Source organism: Mustelus asterias, chromosome 17 (assembly GCF_964213995.1).
Source record: "Mustelus asterias chromosome 17, sMusAst1.hap1.1, whole genome shotgun sequence".
NCBI lineage: Eukaryota > Metazoa > Chordata > Chondrichthyes > Carcharhiniformes > Triakidae > Mustelus > Mustelus asterias.
The window spans coordinates 10873423-10895227 of NC_135817.1; the positions used below are offsets into that span (position 1 = coordinate 10873423).

Here is a 21805-nt window from a genome sequence, read left to right on the forward strand (position 1 = left end):
TGTGTTATTTACTTATGCGGCACACTTGACAGCAATCTGGTGAGATGTTGGATAGATGACCAAGTTCATTTCAAATGAAGGGGTAGTTGTGTATCTACAGCTTAAGTTACAAAATCTGTGACAGTCGTGCACCATTCTTCTTCATTCATAGAAACATCACATCAGAGAATGAATAAAGGAGGCCATTCACCCCTTTGGTGTCTGTGTTGGATTTTTGAAAGTGGCCTGCCCGCTAGCTCTTTCCCCTAGCCCTGTAAATTTTCTCCACTTCCTGTACATTGCCTGTTATCGTTTGAAAGTTATTATTCAAGCTCCAACAGAAGCACTTAAGGCAACGTGTTCTAGAACATAACAGATAGCTGCATAAAGAAATTCTCCTCATCTCATCTCTGGTTCTAGTACTAGTTATCATAACACTGCTTCCTCTGATACTTCAACCAATGAGACACTTGCTTCACATTTAGAATCATAGGGGGCGATTCTCCCATTCCGACCCGATAATTGTTTGGTGGGTGTGTTGGGAGACGCAGGCGTGCGCCGATTCACAGGATTCATGCATGCGTTCCCGACACACGCGTATCTCCCACTGCCGGAGAGCAGGCGTGGTTGGGATGACGCTAAAAACTGGTAGGAAGGCCAGGTAAGTACTTTAAATCTATTTTCAATGTAATTTAAATGTGATTATCGGGCCCGGGACCGAATTCTCCCACCCCACCAGTACAAATTCACGCCCGCCAGTTTTAGAGTAGCTTCCCATTTTTGGGGAACTAGCGGGAGACCCCGCTGGAGTGAAGGGGGGGCAATTGGGGCCCCCCAGGGGATCAGGCAGCGAGGGGATGATGCCGTCTGGGCATGGGCATGCTGGCAGTGCCAGCCTGTGCCCCCAGGGAGCATCTTGGCATTGCCCACCGGGGAGTGTTGGGGCTGGCCTGGGAATGCTTGTGTGGGCCGTGATCGGGCCGTGGGGGGGATGGGGGGGCAGCAGTGCAGGGGTCCCGGGCTGACCAGTGATCAAGCTGGCCAACAAGCTGCAGGCTGACAGTTTGGGGCTACTGCGCATGCACGCAGGTCCGGAACGGTCAGACCCTGGCGTGAATAGGCCCCGCCCTGCGAGATTTTAATGATATTCATGATTGTGACCTCTGCATTGCAAAGAGTGGGGAGATTCGAGTCTAAACTTGCACTGAAAAAACAATTGTGAATTACACCATTTTTCCCACCAATTCAGCACTTAGAATTTTTTTGGGAGAATCGGGCCCTCAGAGAATCCCTACAGTGCAGAAGAGGCCATTCGGTCCATCAAGTCTGCACCAACCACAATCCCACCCAAGCCCTATGCCCATAACCCCACAAGTAACTCACCTCCCGACTCTCCAAATTCTGTCCACCAGATACAAGGCACAAGTCAGGAGTGTGATGGAATACTCCCGACTTGCCTAGATGAGTGCAGCTCCAACAACACTCAAGAAGCTTGACACCATCCAGGGCAATGCAGCCCACTTGATTGGAACCCCATCCACAAAGATTCAATCCCTCCACCACCGATGGACAGTGACAGCAGTGTGCACCATCTACAAGACGCACTGCAGGAACTCAACAAGGCTCCTTAGGCAGCACCGTCCAAGCACATGACCTCCTCAATCTAGAAGGATAAGGGCAGCAGACACATGAGAACATCGCCACCTGGAGGTTCCCCTCCAAGCCACTCATCAACCTGACTTGTAAATATATCACTGTTCCTTCACTGTCACTGGGTCAAAATCCTGGAACTCCCTCCCTAACAGCACTGTGGGTGTACCTACACCTCAGGGGACTGCACCGATTCAAGAAGGCCGCTCACCACCTCCTTCTCAAGGGCAATTAGGGTTGGCTGAGCCAACAATGCCCACATCACACGAATGGATACAAACAGATTTTAAATATCAGTGATGTACAGAATGAGATGTGTGGCCACCTCCTCTTCCCATCCAACCCACCTTTTTAAAACTTCAGACAGAGGGGGTTGTTTCCCCATTTTCACTTTTTTAACATTTCAACTCCCCACCCAACCCAAATCCACCTGTTCCTGTGGGTTAAAATTCCTCTAAGTGTCATAGATTGCCTCTATTCATAAAGTAGAGGTAGCCACACACTCTCACCTTGTCCTGACAGCCACACAGAATTAGACACAAGTTCATGGAGTTGCACCAACCCTCCCTACACTTCCCAAAATGCACCATTTATAGTACAAAGCTGATGTATGTGACTGGGGTGGAGGAGGTAATCGGGCAGTTGGACGTTACGTGGGTTGATTTGGATATTGCAAGGGGAAGTCAGACACCATGAATGGGTTTTGGACATCACAGGGTGAATTCAAATATGGTCAGGGTTCCACCTCCTCAATTCTTAAATCCTTCCCTGTCCCTACCATCACTGTGGAGATGCTGGCGTGTCACTTCCAGACCTACAAGCACCCAGAACTCCCCAACTCTGGTCTTATTGACATTCCTTCCTCATTTTACCCACCATTGGTGGCTGTGTCTTCATCAGTACAGGGTCTAATTTACAATTCTCTTACTAAGCATATCCATCTCATTTTCTTTCTTCTCAACCCTCATTCAAATCCAACTCTTTGATCAAGCCTTTTTTTCACTATCCTCCTTTGGTGTGCAATCTATTGGTGACTGATTATGTTTCTGTAGAGCAACTTGCAATGATGGTTACAGTAAAGTCATTATGCAAATGCAGGCTCTTTTTGTGTTTGATTGTATATTTATCATTCCTTGCAAATTCCAAAAGCAAACAAAAAGGCCTGGCATGGTGTTGGCACAAGAGGTCAGGCAACAAAATAGGCCAGGTTCCAAGACACAGCACAGATACCCAGAAATCCATGTAATAAACAATTGATTAATTAACCTGGTGAAGACACATAGCCAAATTCATGGTTACAAATACAGAAAAGGTCCGAATTACCAAAGAGGTTCTCATCCAGTCCTTAGTCAAATTCTAAATTAGATTCATTGTCCACAAAGCAAAAAGTGAATTTTCACCCAGTCAGTAACTGACACAGACACCCTTAAGTTTATTTATTAGTCACAAGTAAGGCTTACATTAACACTGCAATAAAGTTACTGTGAAAATCCCCTAGTCACCACACTCCGGCACCCGTTTGGGTACACTGAGGGAGAATTTAGCACAGCCAATCCACCTAACCAGCACGTCTTTCAGGAAACCGGAGGAAACCCATGCAGACACAGGGAGAACATACAAACTCCACACAAACTGTCCTGTCCTGTCCTGTCCTGTCCCGTCCCGTCCCGTCCCGTCCCGTCCCGTCCCGTCCCGTCCCGTCCCGTCCCGTCCCGTCCCAACTCAAGCTTCATCTCTTAGCAGCAATCTTCTTATATAGTCTGATAAACCCACACAGCTGATCCTTGCTTGCATTGATTCCTCACCTGCCTGACATATAACTTCCTGTGCACTCAGCAGCCATGTTAAATGAGGGGTGGATATGATCTAGAAAATGGAGGGGTGAGTGTTGGGAATACTGCCTCTGTAATGATGGCCATAAAGGGCATGGGGTGATCGTTAATAGATCTCCTCTATGGTGGCACAGTGGTTAGCACTACTGCCTCACAGTGGCTGGGATCTGAGTTCAATTCTGGCCTTGGGTGTCTGTGTGGAGTTTGCATGTTCTCCCTGTGTCTGTATGCTCCAGTTTCCTCCCACAGTCTAAAGATGTGTCGGTTAGGTGGATTGGCCGTGCTAAATTGCCCCTTATTGTCCCAAGATGTGTAGATTAGGTGGGTTGGCCATGGGAAATACACAGGGTTACAGAATAGGACAGGGGAGTGCGTGGGCATGGGTAAGATGTTCTTTTGGGGAGTTGGTGCAGACTTGATGATCTGAATGGCTTCTTGCTGCCCTGTACGGATTCTATGATTGATTCTATATCTGAGTTAGTGAAGTATGAACCATCAAAAGATGCCCCTTATTGAATTAGTGGAGGCTCGCCCAATGGGAAGTGAGCAGTGGGAGTTTAAAACCTGTTGCTTCAACCCAAACTTATCCTACATATCCCCAGGTCTTGACTTGCACACTCTAATCTGAGGGTGTGGCTCTTTCTTGTGTCATCATTAAGGGGTTTTTGGTGACGGAAGACTGGCCTTAACAGAATTATCACAACATCACTGCATTTATATAGCACCTTTCACAATCTCAGGGCATCTCAAAGCATTTTACAGCTATTAATGTACTTTTGAAATGAAGTCAATTGTAAGGTAGGATACCTGGAGTAGGCCACACTTGGAGTATTGTTTTGGTGTCTGTATCTGAGGAAGGATGTCCTTGCTATAGAGGGAGTACAGCGAAGGTTTACCAAGCTGATTCTTGGGACAGTTCTGTCATATGAGGAGAAACTAAGTCGGTTAGGATTATATTCATTGGAGTTTAGAAGGGTGAGTGGGGATCGCAAAGAAAAGTATAAAATTGGGTTTATTGGGTTTAGGCAGAGTAGATTCAAAAAGAATGTTCCCAATGGTGGGGGAGTCCAGAACTAGGGGTCATAATTTGAGGATAAGGAGTAAACCTTTTCGGACTGAGGTGAGGAGAAATTTCTTCACCCAGAGGGTGGTGAAGTGTGGAATTCACGACCACAGAAAGTAGTTGAGGCCAAAACGTTGTGTGATTTCAAGAAGAGATTAGATATTGCTCTTGGGGCTAAAGGACTCATGGGATATGGAGGGAAAGAGGTGACCAGGATATGGAATTTGATGATGAACCATGATTAAAATGAATAGCGGAACAGGTTCGAAGGGCCGAATGGCCTACTCCTGCTTCTATGTATCAATGAATGAGATAATATGGATTCTCCTCCAATAGCAGCCTCTGGATCATGGACTGACCTTCATGAGGGCAGAGGGAATCTCTCGGCGAGGGTGGCTAATGCCTCCCTGGGCCACAGAGAGTCCAATCAGGAGGAGCCCAGCTTTAATCCCCAGGCGGGGAAGTGCCCCACTGCTATTGGTATTTTCCCAACAGTGGAGAGAGGCCCTTAAGTGGTCATTTATTGGCCACTTTAGAACTTCACTTGGCCAAGGGCAATGAGCCATCCACCTGGGTAAAATATCAGTGGAGGTGAAAAGGCAATGGGCATAAACCTCCACCTGCTATGCCCACAATCATACCCAATTTTAAACCCTCCGCTCATCTCCCAGCCCACTCCTGGGGAGCAGAGTACAATTCCGGCTGTTTTGTCTATATTCCCTCAGTTAGGTCACACATCACCTTCTCTTTTCAATGCAAAAGAGACCCACCACATCCATCCTTTTCTGATAGATGTGACCTTGTAAATCCTTTTCACTTCCCCTCTGTACCTCTATTTTGCTACCAAAGTGGATAACCTCACATTTATCCACATTATACTGCATATGCCATGCAGATGCCCACACACTCAGCCTGTCCAAATCACGCTGAAGCATCTCTGCATCTTCCCCATAGCTCACCCTCCCACCCAACTTTATATCATCTGCAAATTTGAAGATAATACATTCAGTTCCCTGTTCCAAATCACTAATATATAATGTGAACAGTCGGGGTCCTAGCACAGATCCCTGTGGTGTCCCACTAGTCACTGCCTATCAATTGGAAAAAGACCCATCTATGCCAACTCTTTGCTTCCTACCTGCTAACCAGCTTTCTATGCATCACTACCCGCAATCCCATGCACTTAACTTTACATAGTAGTCTGCTATGTGAGGCCTTGTTGAAAGCCTTCTGAAAGTCTAAATAAACCACATCCAACAGTTCTCCTTGGTCAACTCTACTAGTTACATCCTCAAAGAACTCCAATAGATTCGTCAAGCATGATTTCCCCTTGGTAAATCCATGTTGACTGTCTGACTTTACCACTGCCTTCCAAATGCTGAGTTATTAAATCCATGATAATAGACTCTAGCAACTTCCCCAGTACTGGGGAATATTTTCTTCATATTTCAGCCCATATTCATTGAAGTTGAGGTCTTTCTCGACTAGAACCCACAGTGCATGACTTTCAGTGACTTACCCACTAAACAAATTGTAACATCAAAATAACAAGAGGTTCAGTGTCTCACTTAGTAGCACTCTTGCATACAAGAGCACAAGAAACAGGTGCAGGAGTAGGCCACAAGGCCTGTCGAGCCTGCTCCACCATCCAATATCATTGTGGCTGCTCTTGGGTTCAGCTCCATTTCCCTGCCTGCTTCAAAATCTCTCTATCGCAGCCTTAAATGTGTTCGACGATGGAGCATCCTGGGGTTAGAGAATTAGAAAGGTTTACAACTCTTCGAGTGAAGAAATTTCTCCTCATCTCAGTCCTAAGTGATTGACCTCTTATCCTGAGACTGTGCCTTCGAGTTTTAGATTCCCTGACCAGCTGAAACAACTGCTCTGCACCCACCCTATCGAGCCCCCTCAGAAATGTGTAGGTTTCAATGTATCTGAGTCACAAGGTTCTGGGTTCAAGCCCCATGCCAGGACTTGAGGACAAAACTCCAGACCGACACTCCAGTGTAACACTGAGGGAGCTCTGCGCTGATGGAGATGTTCAGGTGGATTTGAGTGGCACTATTTTGAAAAAAGAGAAGGGGAGCTATCACCGGTGTCCTGGCCAACATTCACCCTTCAATTTCAGTGGCGCAGTGATTAGCACGGCTGCCTCACAGCACCAGGAACGTGGGTTCAATTCCGCCCTCAAGTGACTGTCTGTTTGGAGTTTGCATGTTCTCCCCGTGTCTGTGTTGGTTTCCTTTGGGTGCTCCAGTTTCCTCCCACAGTCCAAAGAAGTGCAGGTTAGGTGGATTGGCCATGCAGAAGTGCACCTTAGTGTCCAAACATGTGTCAGGGTAGGTGGATTAACCATGGTAAATGCGTAGGGTTACGGGGATAGGGTGGGGGGATGGGCCTGCGTAAGATGCTCTGTTGGGGAGTTGGTGCAGACTTGATGCACTGTATTCAATTCTATTCTATTCAATTCTAATCCACATCACAAAACACAGATTATCGCATCGTCATCACATTGTTGTTGCGAGATCTTGCTGGGTGCAGATTGTCACATTTTCTACATTACCACAGTGACTGCATTTCAGAAGTATTTTGTTGGCTGTAAAGATGTTGGGGGACTATGAAAGGCGCTGTATGAATGCAGGGCCTTCTGTTCTGTAGATACATGAATGGTTGTAAGATTTAGCTAAGGTTGGTTTCACAGATGTGGGTTTATTCGGTGGGGGGGGGTGGGGGGGGGCATTTAATGAGCGATGAGTCATTCTTCAACTCAACATATGTTCTCTCATTAGCGACGGTCAAACGGAAGAGTCTTTACTGCAGGAAACCTTCTTTAAGCAGTCACAGTGGAAAAGATTGTCATCGATCAAATATAAGCAATACATGTTTGTTTTAACAAGATCAAGCCTGCTGTACTACAATTATAAACATGGGGTAAGACAAACATCCCTCCCAAGCTTCTATTTCTGTGTTTACGATAAGAGTTCCAAAACTGCCCACTTCCGTTTTGTGGCTTCATCAGGTCAAACTCTGTCCTCACCCTCTGTAATGGAGCCAGTCACCTGCCAGCTCAAGTATCTCCACCTCCATGGAGATGAAGGCAATGATGCCACTGGTCTGTGCCCCCTCCCTGGCATTCCGGGCCCTTTGCTCCTGGAGAAACACAGGAGGATGATCAGAGTGGCTGCACTAGACCAAACATGCCTCACAGCGCCAGAGGCCCGGGTTCAATTCTGGGCTTGGGTCACTGTCTGTGCAGAGTTTGCATGCTCTTCCCATGTCTATATGGGTTTCCTCCGGGTGCTCCGGTTTCCACCCACACTCCAAAGGTGTGCTGGATTGGCCATGCTAAATTATTCCTTATTGTTCAAAGATGTGTAGGTTAGGGGGATTAGTCATGGTAAATGTGTAGAGTTACGGGGATAGAGAGGGGGGAGACGGACTGGCTAAGATATTCTGTCAGAGATTCGGTGCAGACTCAATGGGCCAAATGGCCTCCTTCTGCACTGTAGGGATTCTATGAAACACATAGCTGTGAGTCTGGCCTACGTGTGACTCCAGACTCCCAGCAATGTGGTTGACTCTAAAACACCCTCTGAAATGCCCGAGCAACCATTCAGTTAGAGGGCAGTTAGGGATGGGCAATGAATTCTGGCCCAGCTAGCGACACTCACATCCCACAAATGAATACATTTTAAAAACGGAGGATGCAGCAAAGATGACCTTTGCTATCCACATCTGGTTCCACCTCTGCTAATCCACTGGCTCCGGTAAAACACTGGCCATTATCTGGTCAGTCTCACATTGTTGTTTGTCGGAATGTGCTGTGTGTAAACTGGCTGTGGTGTTTCTGATGTTTCTAACAGTCACTATTGGTTTTCATTGACTGTTGTGAAAGGTGCAATATTGGATGAAGAGTCCAGGGAATTAAATATCAGATGTTGCATATCATGGGGGGGGGATGATCCGACCCAATTTCCTCCGTTTGCACCACTATCTGAGCCCTTTTGCTGAATCAGGCTCCCATCCTCTGAGAGGTTAGTCACTACCTGCCCTTGCTGCCCACCCAACGCTGGTGTGGAGGGCATTTATTGTGGAATGCAGACACCAAAAGAGTGCCCCACTGGGGTGTTGTGAGGAGGGAGAGGGTGGGGGCAGGAAACTAGTCAGCCCCTTAGCTGAACATGAACGGACCAATGACTTTGATTCAATGGGTTTGGGAAGAGTGTGTAGCAGGCTTAACTCCTGCTTGTCACCCCCCCCTGGACCAACCCCACAGTATTCACAATTTCACACAAACTGCAATTCAATATTTAGATATTATTTAAAAATTATCTTCTCCTTGATATTTACACAGATCTATAATATCTCACAATTGCAAAAAAGGCCTTGATTAATCTGGAAATTTTACCACTGTGATGCCAAACACAGAACCAAATATCTTAATCCCCAAACTATTCTCATTTGTATTTTAGTCTAATTTGCCCCCGTGAACACCTTTGGAATTAAAATAACAATTTATCTTCCTCAGCCCTAGTTTTTGGGTCCTTGTTGAAACAGGACTTAGCTCAAGGTATATTACTCTCTGCTATCTCACTTTTCTATTTTCATCTAATATGCATTTAGATTTGACCCAGAGTCACTGTTTAACAAGTGGGGGGTGGAGCTCTGGCTGATTCACTGAGACATTCTGTTGTATAATCTCACAGCCACCACTGCAGCCCAGACAAGAACTAGGCCCTGGCCTGTCTGTATGGATCTATACCACAATATGGCATGTAGATAGCCCTGCTGCATTCAAACGTGGCACTTTGCTATAGTCCACCTAGAATTTTGCTCCCACTGTGTATTTCTTCATAAATGTTTGTTCATGGGATGTGGGCGTCACTGGCTAGACCAGCATTCATTACCCATCCCTAATTGCCCCTTGAGGAGGTGGTGGTGAGCTGCCATCTTGAACCGCTGCAGTCCACAGTGCTGTAGGGGAGTTCCATGAATTTGACCCAGCAACAGTGAAGGAACAGAGATATATTTCCAAGTCAGGATGGTAAGTGACTTTGTGGGGAACTTCCAGGTGGTGGTGTTCCCAGGTGGTTGCCTCTCATGTCCTCCGAGATGGGAGTGGTTGTGGGTTTGGAAAGTGCTGTCAACGGAGCCTTGGTGATTTGCTTTATAAAATGATAAGACTAAACAAAATCATTTATTTTACTTGGTAGAAACAAGGAAAACAAAAGGGAGCGATTAATCTGGAAACAATTAAGTGCGTTGAGACTGTAAGTTTGGATGGACCAACGCCAGTGGAGAGACAGTATCCAATTCAGGTAAGATTGGAAACAGTGTCAACTCCAGTCACCCACACAATAAACCACAAGGCAGTAAGATAAGAAGGGCAATTGTTGCACAGAGGTCAGTAGCGACCACTCTACTTCAAATGTCTATCAGGCACCCTTTACCTCAGATGTCTATCAAGAACAAGATTTATGATTCAATCCTGCAAGAAATGTAAGCAGAACATGTTGGATAAACTCAGCAGGTCTGGCAGCATCTGTGGAGAGAAAAACAGTTATTGGCTGGGATTTTCCAGCTGTTCACGCCGCTGGGATCTCCCAGTTACCCCCGATGGCACACCTCTGTCATGGGTTTCCTGGCAGCGCGGGGTGGAGTCAATGGGAAATCCTATTGACAGCGGTGGGACCAGAAGGACCCGCTGCTGGTGAATGGCGGGCTGCCTCCCGCCACGAGAGACGCCACGGCGGGGAGGCAAGATTGTCTCCGCCATTGTGTTGAGTCCTGCCTGCCTTCAGCAAGAGTTGTATGGGACTCAATGTTGTCTCCACAGATGCTGCAAGACTTGCTGAGGTTTACCAACACTTTCTGTTTTTATTTCAGATCTCCAGTATCTGTGGTATTTTGCTTCACTGATTATAATAAAGCAATAGGGCGGCACGGTGGCACAGTGGTTAGCACTGCTGCCTCACAGCATCAACGATCCGGGTTCGATTCCCGGCTTGGGCGACTGTCTGTGTGGAGTTTGCACATTCTCCCTATGTCTGCGTGGGTTTCCTCCGGGTGCTCCAGTTTCCTCCCACAGTTCAAAGATGCACAGGTTAGGTGGATTGGCCAGACTAAATTGCCCCTTAGTGTCAGGGGGATTAGCTAGGGTAAATGCGTGGGGTTACAGGGATAGGGCCTGGGTGGGATTGTGGTCGGTGCAGACTCGATGGGCCGAATGGCCTTCTTCTGCTCTGTAGGGATTCTAGGATTCAATCTGACCAACAATATTGTTATCAAAATACTTTCACTTTGAAAACTGTGCAGCTGTTACCAGAGGCTGGGGAAATTCAGATTGACGGAAGTTTTCCAATTTGCCAAGTGCAGCACAATAAGGGCTAAAGAAACCACGGCTTGTGCTCACACACTAAGCAGAGACCCAGATTAGTCATGGCTACCTCCAAATCCTCAAGGAGGGCCATATTATCCATAGTTAACACTCATAGCATCAACAAGGGCCCAGACTGCACTGCTTTTTTGAGATAACCTCCTTACTTTCATTTTTTAAATTAATTCATGAGATGTGGGGAGTCACTGGCTGGGCCAGCATTTGTTGCCCAACCCTAACTGTCCTTGAACTGAGTGGCTTGCTAGGCCATTTTGGAGGACAGTTGAGAGTCAACCACATTGTTGTGGCTCTGGAGTCACGTGGAGGCCAGACCAGGTAAGGACGGTAGATTTCCTTCCCTAAAGGGCATTAGTGAACCAGATGGGTTTTTACGACAATCAGGAATGGTTGCATGGTTACCGTTAAGCTTTTAAATTCAGATTTTTATTGAATTCAAATTTCACCATCGGCCTGGCGGGATTCGAACCTGGATCTGCAGTGCATCACCCTGGGTCTCTGGATTACTGATCTAGTGACCATACCGGTTGGAATTCTCTGGCCATTCACGCCGACAGGATTCTCTGGTCCTGCTGCAGTGAATGGAGATTTGGCTGAGCGTGGGGCATGAACGGCAGGACAATTCTGGCCATGATTTTGCCAGCACATCTCCACTGACTCCCTGCAAGTGGAAAGTACGTGTGCAAGAACTGTGGGGAAGGTGAACTGGGTGAAAGCAGCTTCATAAGAGAGGGCATTGTGATTGTGATTTATTGTACTTGAGGAGGGCACTGATTTTGATGAGATGATAAGAGTGGTGAGGAAGCCACTGGATATGCTTGCTTTTCAAAGTGTGCAGAATAGAAGTAGCAAAGGTGAATGACCTGGGAAGCTATTAGTCAGAATGTAGTCCCCAGTCTCTCTTAGCTGTGAGTAAACAAGAGTTTTTTAGAGTCCTGGACACCATTGTCCAACCAGCGTGGGCGGCATGGTGGCACAGTGGTTAGCACTGCTGCCTCACAGCGCCAGGGACCTGGGTTAAATTCCAGCCTCGAGTGACTGTCTGTGTGGAGTTTGCACGTTCTCCCCGTGTCTGCTTGGGTTTATTCCCACAGTCCAAAGATGTGCGGGTTAGGTAGATTGGCCATGCTAAATTGACCCTTAGGGCCCTATTTTACCATTTTGATTCTAAGTGCAGGACGGACTTGAAACTGGGAGTATTTCAGATCCGACTTTTAGACCCGGTCTCAGGCACCCCCGTACGCACTCTGCCTGAAAAAATAGCAGCGATTCTGAATCTGTAGAAGCCTGTGGGCGGGGCTTAACATGCCCGAAATTCTGCAGCTCCGATCGGCACCTCCAACTGCACATGCGCAGTAAAAGTAAGATAGAAAAACGCTCCCCTGCCACATTGCTCCCAGGCCGGATAATGCCTCCCCCCCTGGCCCCCACAGATATTGGCCCACCCCCACAACATTACGGACCCCTTCATCCCCCCAACCCCCCCCCCACTACTCAGACTGATCGCGGCCCCTTACCCCCCTTCCCCCCACTATCACACGCAGAGTGGCAGCGGAACCCCCTTCCCCCTCACTGATCACACGCAGAGTGGCAGTGGATCCCCCTTTACCAAGTTTTCACGCCCGAAAAGTTGATGGTAAAATCAGGCCTTAATGTCCAAAGATGTGTAGTTTAGCTGGATTAGTGGGGTAAATGTAGAGATAGGGTGGGGGAGAGGGCGTGGGTGAGGTGCTCTGTCAGAGAGTCAGTGCAGACCCAATGGGTTGAATGGCCTTTTCCGCACTGGAGGGATTCTATGATTCGATCCTCTGGCCTGGTGTCTGGCCAATTAGTGGGGATTCCAGGAATAGTGGAAATGAGGCTTGAGTAATAAGGCTGTATTTAGACTTCCCAGGATTATTATCCCTTAACGGGCTCTCGCAGTCCATACACACCTCCCCTTTACACTCCACCCCACCGAGTTTTAAATATTCTAACTGTAATTGCTTTATATTTCCAGATTCTGTATAATGAGGAGACTCTCTACCTCTATGCGAATGGGAAACAAAGCAGGACAAAGTGGCTGGCTGAATTAAAATATGGTAAATAAATAATTTTGTCCAGAGGGTTTAGTTAAAAACAAATTAATATTCTCCAGCACATTATTGAGATACTTCAAAAAATACCCACATGGAGCCTGAAGCTTCAACAGCTGTAGCGTCTTCCTTCATCGACAGTCAGTCTGCTCCAGCTCCCCCAACCAGCAAAAATACAAACTGAGCTTCTCTTTCCAGCAATGTTTATCTCACTTGATAACCTTTCTATCACTTAAAATACCTGTTTCTGAATCTATCAGCAAGCTATCAGGCCTCCTTTCATCAGTGACCAGGGAAAAGTCTTTAAAATGATCATAGAATCATAGATTCCCTGCAGTGCAGAAGGAGGCCATTCAGCCCATCGAGTCTGCACCGACCACAATCCCACCCAGCTCTTATCCCCACTTATTTATCCTGCTAACCCCCTGACACTAAGGGGCAATTCAGCATGACCAATCCACCTAACCCTCACATCTTTGGGGTTAGGGAGGAAACCGGAGCACCCGGAGGAAGCCCACGCAGACACAGGGAGAAGGTGCAAACTCCACACAGACAGTGACCCGAGGCCGGAATTGAACCCGGGTCCCTGGCGCTGTGAGGCAGCAGTGCTAATCACTGTGCTACCGTGCCACCCAAGATGGAAGATTTCACAAAATAATTACAGAAATAACATGTTCTCACTTGCGGGGAGATTAAAATGATAGCCCAAAGTATAATAGTCAATAGCTGGTGGGACAATGCAGGAGGTGCCAGTGAGTAGAGGGAGAGGCACTGGAGGTCCCAGTGAGTAGAGGGGAGGCACTGGAGTAGCCAATGAGCAGAGGGTGAGGCACTGGAGGAGGTCCCAGTGAGTAGAGAGTGAGGCACTGGAGGTCCCAGTGAGTAGAGGGTGAGGCACCGGAGTAGCCAATGAGCAGAGGGTGAGGCACTGGAGGAGGTGCCAGTGAGTAGAGAGTGAGGCACTGGAATAGCCAATGAGCAGAGGGTGAGGCACTGGAGGAGGTGCCAGTGAGTAGAGGGTGAGGCACTGGAAAAGCTGCCAGTGAGTAGAGGGTGAGGCACTGGAGGAGGTCCCAGTGAGTAGAGGGTGAGGCACTGGAGGAGGTGCCAGTGAGTAGAGGGTGAGGCACTGGAGGAGGTCCCAGTGAGTAGAGGGTGAGGCACCGGAGTAGCCAATGAGCAGAGGGTGAGGCACTGGAGGAGGTGCCAGTGAGTAGAGAGTGAGGCACTGGAATAGCCAATGAGCAGAGGGTGAGGCACTGGAGGAGGTGCCAGTGAGTAGAGGGTGAGGCACTGGAAAAGCTGCCAGTGAGTAGAGGGTGAGGCACTGGAGGAGGTGCCAGTGAGTAGAGGGTGAGGTACTGGAAAAGCTGCCAGTGAGTAGAGGGTGAGGCACTGGAGGAGGTCCCAGTGAGTAGAGGGTGAGGCACTGGAATAGCCAATGAGCAGAGGGTGAGGCACTGGAGGAGGTGCCAGTGAGTAGAGGGTGAGGCACTGGACTAGCCAATGAGCAGAGGGTGAGGCACTGGAGGAGGTGCCATTGAGTAGAAGGTGAGGCACTGGAGGAGGTGCCAGTGAGTAGAGGGTGAGGCACTGGAAAAGCTGCCAGTGAGTAGAGGGTGAGGCACTGGAGGAGGTGCCAGTGAGTAGAGGCTCTGGGATGATGGGAGGCAGACACACTGCTACCCCATGACTGACACTCCCTCCCCTTTCCTTTAGCCATTGCAGCATTTCCCACTTCCTGCTGTCAGCTCATCCCAGGTGAGGAGCCATTGGTGGCTTACCTGCCATAAATCCAATTGGGAAAATGCTGACCTATGGTAGTTTACACAGAGGTACTGACAATGGATGCACACTAAACTGGAGCAAAATTCATAGAATCCGACAATGCAGAAGGAGGCCATTCGGCCCATCGAGTCTGCACTGACCACAATTCCATCCAGCCCCTATCCCCATAGCCCCACGTATTTACCTTGCTAATCCCCCTGACACTAAGGGGCAATTTAGCATGGCCAAACCACCAAACCCACAGAGCTTTGGCCTGTGGGAGAAAACCGGAACACCCGGAGGAAACCCACGCAGACACGGGGAGAACGTGCAGACTCCGCACAGTGACCCAAGCCAGGAATCGAACCCGGGTCCCTGGTGCTGTGAAACAGCAGTGTTAACTACTGTGCCACCGTGCCACCCCTGTGCCACCGCGCTGCCATGTTCAGCACATGATAATTCTGCATTAATAGTGTGGATAATTAGTGGTAAGATTCAATTCTAGAAAATACAACTGAATGATTGATTTGACCATTTGCCACAACGCTAATTGTTTAATTTGTGATTTTAGTGTTGAGCCAACATTAATTTTCCTTGTGTTTTGTTTTAGCAATCAGGAATAATCAGCATCTGATGCTAAAGTACCACAGTGGATTCTGGGAAGATGGCAAATGGCTGTGTTGTTTACAGCGATGTCGAACAGCCTCAGCCTGTACGATTGTGACAGACACAGGTACGTGACATCCATAATCTTTCTGACCTGGAACATCCAGAATACGGTCACCTTATTTGCATTTTCCGTAAACCCGAGCGTCAACAAAAGCCCTGCACTAATTATATACAAAGTAGCTGCTAACACTTACACGCAATGGTTGCCATTCCCAATCAGCCAAGGTATTCGTGTTTTAAATATGCGCATCACAAACGCTGAAATTCAGACCGTAAAACAATTGAGGACACTTTCAGAAATTAGAGGTGGAAAAGGAACAAAATTAAGTTCCAAACAAGTGTAGCATACTTTAAATCAAAATGACGGAATGCTGATGTATATGGAAGAAAGGGGATGAGCATGTACTTGTTTCCATTAGCATTTTGCATAAGAAGAATGAAGCTATTCATTCCCTCCAACATTCATCAAGATCATGGCTGAGTTGGATTTTAACCCCATTCGCCCCATATCCCTTCATCCTCCGCCTTCAGGTACCCAAGTACCCTGGTTACTTGCATTGACCTGAACAGGCGCCGGAGTGTGGCGACCAGGGGATTTTCACAGTAACTTTATTGCAGCGTTAATGTAAGCCCTAATTGTGACTAATAAATAAACTTTAAACTTTTAAGTGGTCAAGAATGGGCATCCATTGGACTGGCCCACGATGATGTTTGGTAAGCTACTGCCGTTGGTTGGCCGCTGCTGTCTGCATCATAACTGACCAGGAAACTCTCCCGCTCTTTACTGCCTGTCGTCAGGCGTATTGGAAAGATTTACAGCAGTGCTGGGCAACCTAGGCTAATGAGTGGGCCTCATGAGTGTCCCCCCCCCACACCCCCACCTCCACCCCCTCCCCGCCACTTCACCTCGGTGGGCCACAAGGTTGAAATCAGGCTTGTTCACTAACCATGACCCCATGAATAAGATTAGGTAAGTTTAATACACAGTAAGAAGTCTCACAACACCAGGTTAAAGTCCAACAAGTTTATTTGGAATCACGAACTTTTGGAGCTGCTCCTTCATCAGGTGAGTGGCTTGATCAGACGAGATGAAGGAGCAGCGCTCCGAAAGCTCGTGATTCCAAATAAACCTGTTGGACTTTAACCTGGTGTTGTGAGACTTCTTACTGTGCTTACCCCAGTCCAACGCCGGCATCTCCACATTGTTAATACACACTGGGTGGGATTTTCCTTCCACGTTCAGTCCAAGGCCGGAAAATCCCGCCCGAGGTCAACGGACATTTGCATGTTCCATGTCTTGTCCGCTACGACTTCCGTGGTGGGCGGGACGATAATTCCGCCTCCTGAATAATTTATAACGAGTTATAGAAAATGCTCAATCATTCATATACTAATAGAACTGTCATCAAATTCGAACGGTAAAAAACAAAGGAAATGTTTATGCTTGTTTGGATGCAGAGTCAATGTTGTGTACATTCAGCACATACCTCACTTCGTGCCCTCTCTTCAGTTGCGCTGGGCAGAAAAGACAGCTCCGCGGATGGAGACCAGCGGAATGTGCCAACTCTCTCTAAAATGTCTTGTGAGCCGCACTCAGAACCCTGATGGGCTGCATGTGCCCCCCCCTTTTAACCGCGATATTATTCTGGTTAATCTGTGCCGTAGCCACTCCAAGATCAATTCATCCTTCCTGAGACTTGGCGCCCAGAAACGAATCCCAGACCCCAGATGTGGTCCAAGCAAAGAATTTATCCAAATTCAATATAACTTCCGCCCCTTTTATATTCCAGCCCCTTTGACATATAGATCAACATATGGGAAGATAATGGCCTATATTGGCACTGGAGCAGTCACCCAGACACCCAGGCCAATGCTCTGTGAACATGGGTTCAAATCCACCATGGCAGCGGGTGGAATTGAAATTCAATTAATAAATAGGGAATTCTAAACTAGACTCAGTAAGCATGGGAGGAATTTTATGGGTCTGTCACAATGGGGAGCAGGACCAGGAAATGCTGCGAGCAGTTCAAATGTCCGTCGACTCCAGAGGGACTGGAAAATCCCACTGTCAGGAGTGGCCAGAAAATTCCGCCTCATAAAATTCCACCTCGTGAAACGAGCATTGTATTGTAAAAACCCATCTGGTTCACTAATGTCCTTTAGGGAAGGAAATCTGCCATCCTTATCTGGTCTGGCCTACATGTGACAGTAACATTGCCACAGAATGACATCTGCAATGGCCTAGCAAATAATTCAGTTCTAGAATCATGAGGGATGGACACCAAACCTTGCCAAAGAGGCCTCCATCCCAAGAAAGAATGAAGAAAAAGAAAGTTCCCTCAGCTTCTTCAGTTGTCAGTTTGCCTCTGTCCAGGGGGGAGCAGAATCTAAGCCAATCCTGACTGTGGAATGAGGTGGATGGTTCCATTCTAGAGTTAATTCATGAGTATTTGTGTTGTGTCTAATTCAGCCATGGGATGGTTTGAATTGGCCTTGCACTTCCCCTCACGACCCATCCATCCATCTTCCAATTTATTTTTTAACCAAGGGCAGCACGGTGGTTCAGTGATTTGCACTGCTGCCTCACAGCGCCAGGAACTCGGGTTCCATTCCCAGCTTGGATCACTGTCTGTGCACAGCCTGCACATTCTCCCCGTGTCTGCACGGGTTTCATCGGGTGCTCCGATTTCCTCCTACATTCCAAATATGTGCAGGTTAGGTTGATTGGCCATGCTAAATTGACCCTAATGTAAAGGGGATTAGCAGAGTAAATAATAAGTGAGGTTACGGGAATAGGGCCTGGGTGGGATTGTGTTCGGTGCAGATTCGACGGGCCAAATGGCCTCGTTCTGCGCTATAGGGATTCTACGATTCTATGAACAGTCTCCCCCTATCAGCTGCCGGTTTTGTGAAGTGTGCATCAGAATCGGTTGGAGGAGCAGAGAAGTCTATACAACACTGAGAAAATGGCAGGACAAACCATGCGACCATGATTGCAATATTAAGGATGCAGGGAGAGAGAGCACACATTTGGTTTTAAACACTCCTGTATTCTGATGTTAACTCACTGTCTTCTTCATCTGATGCACTGGGATTTCTGCTGGTCTTCTCAATTAGATTATGTACATTTTGATCTCAGTTATTAGTGTCAACAAGAACTTTATCCTTGGTTTCAGAGAACAACTCTGAGCGTTGTTTGGAATTGTAGCCTAAGCATCGGGCAGCACAATGGTTAGTTTAGTTTAATTTTATTAGTTTATTTATTAGTGTCACAAGTAGGCTTACATTAACACTGCAATGAAGTTACTGTGAAAATCCCCTAGTCGCCACAGTCCGGCGCCTGTTTGGGTACACTGAGGAGGAATTTAGTGTGGCCAATGCACCGAACCAGCACGTCGTTTGGACTGTGGGTGGAAACCGGAGCACCCGGAGCAAAGCCACGCAGATACGGGGAGACGTGTAAACACCACGTAGACAGTGACCCAAGTCGGGGATTAAACCCTCACAGTGTCAGGGACCCAGGTTCAATTCCAGCCCCACACTGTCTGTGTGGAGTTTGCACCCTCTCCCCGTGTCTGCGTGGGTTTCCTCCGGGTTCTCTGGTTTCCTCCCACAGTCCAAAGATGTGCAGATTAGGTGGATTGGCCATTCTAAATTGCCCCTTGGTGTCCAATGTAGGTTAGAATAATTGGCCTTGCAATGTGCAGTGTTACGGGGATAGGGCAGGGGGAGAGGGCCTGGATAAAACACTCTGTCAGAGAGTCAGTGCAGACTCGATGGGTCAAATGGCCTCACTCTGCACTGTAGGGATTCTACGGATTCAATGATTAGTGAGCACCCAAAGCCTGGAGTGTGCTCACAGGATGTAACATTGTGTCACTCAATGGAAAAGCTTCAGAAATGATGCATCTGAGAAAGTGAAATGATAAATGATAATCTGTGCCCATTATATCAATATCAGTGGATGTCTGTATTTAGATCTGGTAATGTGGCCTGATGTAGAATTTACAGTGTTGACGCCATTTTAATGATTACAAAGTTTATACACAAACTATTTATGAGTTTAATTCACAAATAGGAATGTTGTTGAAATGAACTGTGCTATTTTTTGTTTGTGTCAAGGTGTATCAAGAGGAGTTTCTATTCAGCGCAGATGCTTACCACTTCCTCCTGTCCCCAGTGAACAGGTAATACTCACATACTTTGTTCTTAAGATAACTTTCGCTTCTCCTTCACCTCGGCCTTTTGGCTAGGATGCAAATGAGCTCAAATCTTGGAGGAGGAACCTCCCCCTTCTCCAATCAGCTTGGCTCATGTAGATCAGGCCCAGGACAGATTAGGTGGATTGGCCATGATAAATTGCCCCTTGGTGTCCAATGTAGGTTAGAATAATTGGCCTTGCAATGTGCAGTGTTACGGGGATAGGGCAGGGGGAGAGGGCCTGGATAAAACACTCTGTCAGAGAGTCAGTGCAGACTCGATGGGTCAAATGGCCTCACTCTGCACTGTAGGGATTCTACGGATTCAATGATTAGTGGTCGCTCGCCCTGTCTTGTCAGCCTGGATCTGAAATGTCTCAACTTGTTGAGACTCTGAATTGGATTTGATTTGATTGAATTGGAAAAGTATAAAATTATAAAAAAAACTTTTGCTTCTCCTTCTCGGCCTTCTGGCTAAGATCAAGTGTAGTCTGCTGATGCTGCACTTGGTTGAGGTCATTAGGTCGCATTATGGGCTTCATATGTTTCATATGAAGCAATTTTTAAAAGCGGTATCTCGGCCTTTTGGCTAAGATGCAAATGAGATCAAGCCTTGGAGGAGGAATTCTCCGCCTCCTCCAATCAGCTTGGCTCATGTAGATCAGGCCCAAGACAGGGTAGAGGATTGCATGCCCTGTCTTGTCAGCCTGGATCGGGAATGTCTCAACTTGTCGAGACTCTGAATTGGACTTGATTTGATTGAATTGGAAAAGTATAAAAAATATTTTTAAAAACTTTCGCTTCTCGGCCTTTTGGCTAAGGTCAAGTGTAGTATTGACATGCTGTACTTGGTGGAAGTCATTAGGTTACATTTTAGCTTCATTTTAAGCAATTTTTAAAAGCAGCATCTTGGCCTTTTGGCTAAGATGCAAATGAGATCAAGCCTTGGAGGAGGAGCTATGCCTACTCCAATCAGCTTGGATCATGTAGATCAAGCTGGCAAGCCTGTCATGTCAGCTTGGATCGGGAATGTCTCACTTGCTGAGTCTTTGAATTGGACTTTGATTGGATTGAATTGGATATAAACAAAAAAACCCAACTTTGGGCGGCATGGTGGCACAGTGGTTAGCACTGCTGCCTCAGAGCGCCAGGGTCCCGGGTTCGATTACAGCCTCAAGCCATTGTCTGTGCAGAGTCTCCCTGTGTCTGTGTGCGTCAGAGTAAAGAGGGTGTACACAGAGTAAACAGGGTACACGCAGAATGTACATTATGTTTACTCTGTATATACATAGCGCAGATCAAACAGACCACCACCAAGGTTTCATCCAAGCCACTCACCAACCCGACTTGGAAATAAATCACTGTTCCTTCACTGCTGCTGGGTCAAAATCCTGGAACTCCCTCCCAAACAGCATTGTGGGTGTGCCAACGTTCTCCAGTCTCTCCACACAACTGAGGTCTTCAGTCCCGGTACCAACCACATCTCACTGCCAAGGATTGGTATTCAATACACAAAGAGGATGGGAAATATAATACTTTTGTAAAGATCAGTAAGAAGTTGCCCGAATGGTTCAATCAATAGATGAACCATACAGCATGGCATTGAGCTATGGAGCCAAGCTAGATTCAATCCCTAATCCGTTCTGGGTTCGTTGTTATCAATGAAGAAATGCCAATTGGCTCCAGACATCAGGAATAGAGAGAGGAAGATCCAGTAGTGATTTCTACCGAGTGCTCTGTGCTGAAAACTCTTCACGTGGTCACTGGGTGAAAGAATCAGCAGAGTTATATCTCATTGAAAATTGATGAACTGTGATCACTGGCCAAATTCCAGGGTGTGGAGATGTCGGCGTTGGACTGGGGTAAACACAGTAAGACGTTTAACAACGCCAGGTTAAAGTCCAACAGGTTTATTTGGTAGCAAAAGCCACTAGCTTTCGGAGCCTTAAGCCCCTTCTTCAGGTGAGTGGGAATTCTATTCACAAACAGAGCACACATGTATGTCCAAGCCATCAGGAGGTGCGTCAAAACCAAATTCATCAGCCGCACTCACAAGACAGCCCCGAACATCACCCAAGCACAACGCAACGCCATCCACGCTCTCAAGACCAACCACCTCCCTTCCCTGCCTCCCCCCTCCCCTCCCCACCTCCCCCTCCCCCCCACTCCTCCCTCCC

At 47.3% G+C, this 21805-nt stretch overlaps 1 protein-coding gene and 1 non-coding gene across 2 annotated transcripts in view; both read left to right on the forward strand.

Annotated features, from left to right (window-relative positions):
- Window positions 1–557: 557 nt before the first annotated feature.
- The window catches only part of LOC144506248 (cytoplasmic tyrosine-protein kinase BMX-like), a 77962-nt gene continuing 56714 nt past the window's right edge, over window positions 558–21805 (forward strand). Inside the window, exons 1-6 of the mRNA XM_078232108.1 lie at window positions 558–640; window positions 7314–7455; window positions 9738–9842; window positions 12918–12999; window positions 15371–15493; window positions 19552–19616. Coding sequence (XP_078088234.1) covers window positions 558–640; window positions 7314–7455; window positions 9738–9842; window positions 12918–12999; window positions 15371–15493; window positions 19552–19616 — 600 coding nt within the window. The remainder of the gene's footprint in view (window positions 641–7313; window positions 7456–9737; window positions 9843–12917; window positions 13000–15370; window positions 15494–19551; window positions 19617–21805) is intronic.
- Window positions 20425–20623, forward strand: LOC144506711 (U2 spliceosomal RNA). The gene has a single exon (XR_013499950.1). It is a non-coding gene; the product is annotated as a U2 spliceosomal RNA (small nuclear RNA).